The sequence below is a fragment of the Cajanus cajan genome, chromosome 9, assembly GCF_000230855.2.
Source record: "Cajanus cajan strain Asha chromosome 9, NIPB_CcT2T_4, whole genome shotgun sequence".
Lineage (NCBI taxonomy): Eukaryota > Viridiplantae > Streptophyta > Magnoliopsida > Fabales > Fabaceae > Cajanus > Cajanus cajan.
The window spans coordinates 51108151-51114532 of NC_138525.1; the positions used below are offsets into that span (position 1 = coordinate 51108151).

Consider the following 6382-nt stretch of genomic DNA (forward strand, 5'->3'; position numbering starts at 1 on the left):
GTAGATAAAATCTTATTTCATATATTCTTTAATCCTCAAGACATAAAGGATTAAAAAATTCTGAGAATAATTTAATTTAGTTCAAAATATAAATGAATAACATGATAAATACTGCATTGATAAACTTTGCACTAAATTTGGAAAAAAAATTGACAAACTTTTGTAGCTTAATGTAAGGGGACCTAGAGTTAAGCCTAATTATGCAGGGAAAATGATGTAAATAAAATAATAATAAAAACATTTCTTTCATCTTGATAGCTATAAATAATATTTGGATTTTGCTAAAAAAAATTTAATTAATATCCTAAAAACAATATTACAAATGAAAATAGTTTCTAACAAACGAGATTAGTTTATGATCCATTTAGCTAGAAGATATATATGGTATATATATAAAATTTTAAAAAAAAAAAAAACAAAAAAAAAACAAAAAACTGTTGTCCTAAAAATACTAGTTAGAATTTTCTACATAGCTTGAGTGAGTTGCTTTGAAAATTTGAAATCTTTTGTTTCATTTACTCCATTTCTCATTGGAAATTAGGAATACAGAGCAAGTTACAAACTAAAAAAAAAAACAAAAGAGGGAAGAAATAGAAGATAGAGGGCTACATGAGCAATAAACAAGACCACCTTCCTATAGATTTCATGTAAGAATTTTTTTTTTTCTATTGCTAACGAAATCTTTGACAATGGTGATCAATATGCTATCCTAATCCATTAGTAGCTGCTGGTGAATGGCTTGTAAACTTTAAGATCATCAATGACCCCAGCAATTGAACCTGCTGCAGCAACTAAAGTAATTACAAGGCATGCAGCACTAAGCACCTGTAAGCATATCCATTTTGTGGTCCACTTTGGTATGTTCTTTTGAGTTATATACATCTCCACTGGGAAATACACTGTGAGGGGCCAAAATCCAACGGCTCCCATAAGCCCCACAATGTCATTGAAGAATGGTAGGAGCATGGACAACAGGGTAGATATGATCACAAAAATTGTCCTCCAAATCACTCTGAACATGTTCAACTTGAAGGGTTTGCAACCAAAGATTGGCACTGAAATTTCTTTGTTCACAAAATCACTATTTGGAAACTTTTCTGACGCAGTTTTTTCAACAAATGAGAAAAGGGGTTGGCAGTAAACTTGGTATGCACCAACAAGATGAACCACAATGGCAACATTGGCTATGTCAAGGAGCCAGTAAGGGTTGTAGAAGCCAAAACCAGTGAGAAGGTTTCCAGGGCTTGCATCTCCAAAAGCAGCATAGCCAAAGCAACCGCACATCATGTAGAAAACGGTCGTGACTAAAACACTGACTAATGTAGCCTTTGACATTGTCTTTGACTCTGCTGGAGGGGATTTTATTGTGTCCTGTTTAATAGCAACCACCATTTTAGTTGAGATTTCAAATAAAATTAATGAGGGGTTGATCATGTGAGTGTCACAAAATTCAGCAAAATTAGTTGTACCTGAATTTCTATAAGGATCATAGAGTAGGAGTAGGCAAATGCTATGTTGCCAAGAGCTTGGAAACTCCTCCAAACTTTTTTGGCTTCTGTCACAGTGCTGCCAGCAATTACATTGCCAACAGTTACCCCAGTTAGGCTTCCTTTAATTCCTCCATTTCCTGTTACATGTGTAATTCAAGTCAAGTTTCTACCTTGTAGTTGTATAATCCTCAACTGATAAAAATAAGAGTTCAATAATCATGAACCGATGTTATAAAGTAATTTTATATTATCAATTAATCAGGTAATATTGTTTGTATTATTGTTTAATTATTTATTATAAAATTCAACAATCTTATTTGTGATGGAATGATGTAAAACACTAAAAATAATAAGCTTACAATTACATGAATAGAATCATACCTACAACTTTACCAACACCAAGGCCAAGTCCAATAAATGAGTATGTGAAGGACATGACAGCAGCTACAATAGAGAGCCACCATAACTCATGAAAATCTGGAATTTGGGAGAAGATAATTTCCACAATACCAAATGAAATCATGTAAATATTGCTGTTCATTTTGCATGGATTTTTCCCTCCGCTGCTATGATAACAATTAGACCTTTTGACTGCCCTGTTTGATCAACAACCAAAACACCCAATTAGCACATTTTCCCCACACTTCACAGACACACACATCAATAACTGCACATTTCAACACCACCCATGATTTAAAAACTCACATCATGCTAATGGAAGCTGCTATGGTGTACCCAACTGCCACTCCAAAAAGGTTCACATACTGAACCCACCCACAAATCTTGACCATAGACCCACCTGTAAAACCCAAGATTGAAATCTTTGTTAAAAATAAAAATAAAATTAAGCACCCAAAATTCCTTTTTGATGAAAAAAATTTTCTTTTGTTTAATTGAGTTGAGTAGCATGCGTACCAAGGTAGGATCTAACAGCATGTGTGTAAGTGTAGTTTCTTTTGCCAGTGAGTTCATCACCAGTACGGTAACAAGCAGCTAGAAGCCTTGAGGTGTAATATGTCACAATTGAGAATAGAATCATCACAGCAGGACCAGCAACCCAACCAAGTTGAGCAATAGCCCAAGCCAAAGATAACACCCCAGAACCAATAACAGCTGTTATTATGTGAGCACTTGCAGTCCAAACCGTTCCTGTTTTGTGAAACACAAGTGTGTGCATTAGAAATGAGTAATGACTAATGATGAGTAACTACTTAAAAAAATTATTTATAAAAAATTACATTGATGACAACAAGATTTTGAAGTCTGAACTTAAAATTATCTGCATACTAAACTTAAAATTATCTGCATACTAATTATTAGTAATAGTAATCAACACAAATAATTTTTTTTATGCTTTGAAAAGAAATATATATATATATATATATGTATATGTAAAGTAAGAATTCCTTGACATGAAGTGAATTTGCAGTGAAGTTTAATTGATTACCAGTTCTTTTGAGACGGCCATCATCATCAAAGCACTTGGAACCTACTTGTGGAAGCGTGTCAGTGGAGACTTCAAAGGTTTGTTGATGATTCTTGTTGCCACCGTTCTCAATCATCTTGCTATCACAGAGAGAGATAACTAGAGACACAAACCCAAGTGGGGCTTCAGAGTCGAGACTCAAATTCTAATATGCAGTATTTGAGTTTGAATATGAATTCTATATGATTATGATCAATCAATCAACATAAAAAAGCAAAAAAGGGAAGAAGGGTCTCTCTCAAATATGGATTCAAGGGTTGTTAGGAGGAGGTGACTTTTTGAGAGTATAACTAAAATTTAATGTGTTGCTAAGTTTACAAGTTGAAAGTTTCACACACACACACCCCCCTGGCTCATAAGGATCTTCAGAGTTCAGACAATGTTTCCAAGTTCTGAAGAAATTGGTTTAGGGTGGTGTGATGTGCAGCAAACAAGAGGTGTGTGTATATATATGAAAGTGTTGGGAGGAAGAGTGGTAGTGTTAGAACTTGCAAGAAACATTTCAAACAGTGAGTGCAGTTGCAGCCCCACAACCACATGTCATGATGAGATCATTAGATGATTGATTGATAATGTTGAGTCAAATTTGACCATTTTCAACATATGTCCATATCGATGTAACTAAAATTGAATTAGTTTGTAACTTTGTGGTCATAATGGTTTTATCTCAAAATTAAGTTAATTCATGTTTATAAGTAAGTAAATAATTTTTTAAATGAACTAAAATTTTAAAAATTTGAATAAATTTTCCTAAAACTAATAAATGAGTCATTTTAAGTTCTAAAAAGAAATTGTTTTATTTTTTTATGGGAAGTTTATTCATAGTGTAATTCCTAAATTTTGACATAAGAGAAAAAAAAAAAAAAAAAAAAAAAAAAAAGTGGATATTTTAATTGTACACGTGTAATGGTGAGTGATCTAGCTAGCTTTGCCGTTACACACCGCTTTGACTCAAACCGTGTGGCTACCTTACCCACTTGTAATGTATTATTCATTTAAATGTGCAAATCTCCCCTACCACACTATTTTGGTAACTTTCACTTTCTCAACTAGGTTTCCTTCACATTTCGGTTTTTTTTTTTTTTTTCCCTTTATTCTTTTCGAATTTTCTTTTCTGATAACATTAATTAATGTGGATCATGATAGTTGTCCATTCTTGGGCTATTGCCAACTACAAATTAAAGAAGGCCTAATTTGTGAGAAATTTGTGGGTAGTTTGATACTAATAAATATTTATGATGTCAATCACTACGTAATATATATTCAAAAAACTTTAACTAAAGAGAAAAAATATTATTAATATTTTTTAAAAAAAAATTACACTTGATTAAACGGTGGGTAGGATGTGTTCTAGAATCACATGGTAATTTCTCTTAATTTGTAGTTTTCATGGTTAGTTTGTAACGAGTAATTGCTGTTTGTGTTGTGCCTTTGTGTACAAGATTAAGAAATTCAAATGGATTCCTAAAATAGCCATGCATGTGAAAAGTTCATGTGCTGTTCTGCTCTCTGCTTTAGTTAGGTATTCACAGCATGTACACAAGAGTTATGTACAAATTTAAACATATTTAATTAGTTAAAGTCATGTTTGTGCCTATTAAAGTTGGTAACTATAAGTCGCTGTAAAATTAACTAGTATTGCTGCATAGTAACAAAATTTCTTTAACATTTTCTGAAATAAGTTAAAATACAAAGCTTTATAAATGAAAATAATTAAAAGTAATCATTAAGAAAATGTTTAATTATTGAGAGTTTATGTGAAAAATTGGCACTTGAAAGTAATATTTGAAGGAAATTTTAGTTGGTTTGTGTGTTGTTAGGTTATATTTGAATATCAATTAGTGAGTGACATGAAAAATAAGGAGATTAAGCGCAATAAAGCATAATGGAATTCAAAGAGAGAAAGTTGTCACACTTTTAACATGGAATAGGAAGAAAGAGATTGAATCAATGTTGTACCTTCAAAGTAAAATGATGAAGAAAAAAAAGAAAAAAGAAAAAAGGAACATTGGCTGAAATAGCTTGGAATATTTTTCATCTAACCCTATTATGTCTTTGCCTTTATTACCAAAATGATAATATAAGAATAAATAATAATGTATCAATGTATTGGTGGATGTTATCGTGCGTAAAACTTGTTTCCTTGAAATTCATTCTAATTTAAACACATGCAAAAATTGTTAGTTTATACATGGTGTTCATATGTAAATTGAACATTTTCCCTTTTTCTGAAATGTTTCGTTTGAATGTTTCAAAGACAATGCAACAATAGTAATTGAAAGACTAATAAAAAAAACAAAAATCTTAACCAAACTCTCTTAAACATTCTAATTTTAACACTCTTTATTATTGATTAAAACTTATTAAAATTATAAATTTTGTAGGTCTTATGTATCATTTAACGGGTATCTTCTGATTTAGTGACAAAATTTACTAAAATTTACAATTTTTAACAAATAATAAAGGGTATTAACAAGAAAAATACTACGCTACTTATTTATTAACACTCTTTATTATTCATTGAAATTTATTAAAAATTACATGATATCAATGAGTCTATCCTGATTTAATAATAAGATCTGTCAAAATTTATGATTTTCAACTAATACTAAAAAAAAAAAAGTATTAAGAAGAAAGTGTTGAAATAAATATTTTTAACATTTTTCTGATAAGAAAGTTTTAGGAGAGTGTTCCTATATTTTTCTACTAATATTAATCACTTCACAGACTAATTGAAAGTACAAGTCTCATACCTTCTCCTACAGGGCCTCCTCTTTTTTCTCTATGCACTTTTGATTTCAGCAACCACTTTATTAGAGGAATGCAAATGGCAGAACAAAGCTAATAAACCAATAATAATGGGAAAGAGAGGTAGAATAATACAAGCTACAGTATTAGTGTATTATTGATCAAGTAGCTAGTTCTTGTGCCTCTCTTGGACTACTCTGTCTACCTTATATATAGTGGAACAAAATGTGTTATAGAGCCAACCAAATATCATCATATTTCTCTTTAAAGGACCACCCTTGAAAAAAAAAATTCTCCTATGTAGAGCTACCATCCATTCTTACTGAATGAGAATAAGGTTCTTTTTTTTTTTAATTTTTTTATTGATTATCTGAATTGAATTTTGAATTGCTATACGGCAAGCATATTTATCAAATTTTCAGTCAAATTGTTTCTTTTTGTGATTGTGGTCTTAAAATAATTCATAATACTAGGGGCTAATAGTAGGAAAATATGCATACTGAAACTCCCATAATTGGTGGACATGGGGCATCTAATTCTTATCTTTAGTTCCCAATAACTGAGGAAAGAAAGGGTTATTAACTAAAGTCCCTTCTGGGTATCTTTAAAGATGTTATTGATTTCCTATGACTAATTTTATCATTAGTTTTATTTTATT

At 31.1% G+C, this 6382-nt stretch overlaps 1 protein-coding gene across 2 annotated transcripts; it reads right to left on the reverse strand.

Annotated features, from left to right (window-relative positions):
• Nucleotides 1-483: 483 nt before the first annotated feature.
• LOC109791980 (amino acid permease 3) lies at nucleotides 484-5910 on the reverse strand. 2 transcript variants are annotated; one of them, XM_020351352.3, is made up of 7 exons: nucleotides 5730-5910; nucleotides 2938-3075; nucleotides 2406-2639; nucleotides 2196-2289; nucleotides 1872-2086; nucleotides 1470-1627; nucleotides 484-1371 (listed from the first exon to the last, which is right to left on the reverse strand). In XM_020351352.3, exons 2-7 carry the CDS (start codon nucleotides 3050-3052, stop codon nucleotides 718-720), a joined length of 1470 nt encoding a protein of 489 aa, XP_020206941.1. In that variant the 5' UTR covers nucleotides 3053-3075; nucleotides 5730-5910; the 3' UTR covers nucleotides 484-717. The 2 variants fall into 2 exon arrangements, with proteins under 2 accessions (XP_020206941.1, XP_020206940.1); XM_020351351.3 differs by lacking the exon at nucleotides 5730-5910 and having other exon boundaries at nucleotides 2938-3479.
• Nucleotides 5911-6382: the final 472 nt, after the last annotated feature.

Excerpts from the sequence above, each read along its gene's own strand:
- LOC109791980 (XM_020351352.3), bottom strand. The coding sequence starts at position 3,052 with ATGATTGAGAACGGTGGCAACAAGAATCATCAACAAACCTTTGAAGTC. Across the intron at positions 2,087-2,195 it reads GCAGCTTCCATTAGCATGAT|GGCAGTCAAAAGGTCTAATT; the intron begins GTGAGTTTTTAA and ends TTGATCAAACAG. Across the intron at positions 1,628-1,871 it reads TGGTGTTGGTAAAGTTGTAG|GAAATGGAGGAATTAAAGGA; the intron begins GTATGATTCTAT and ends CACATGTAACAG.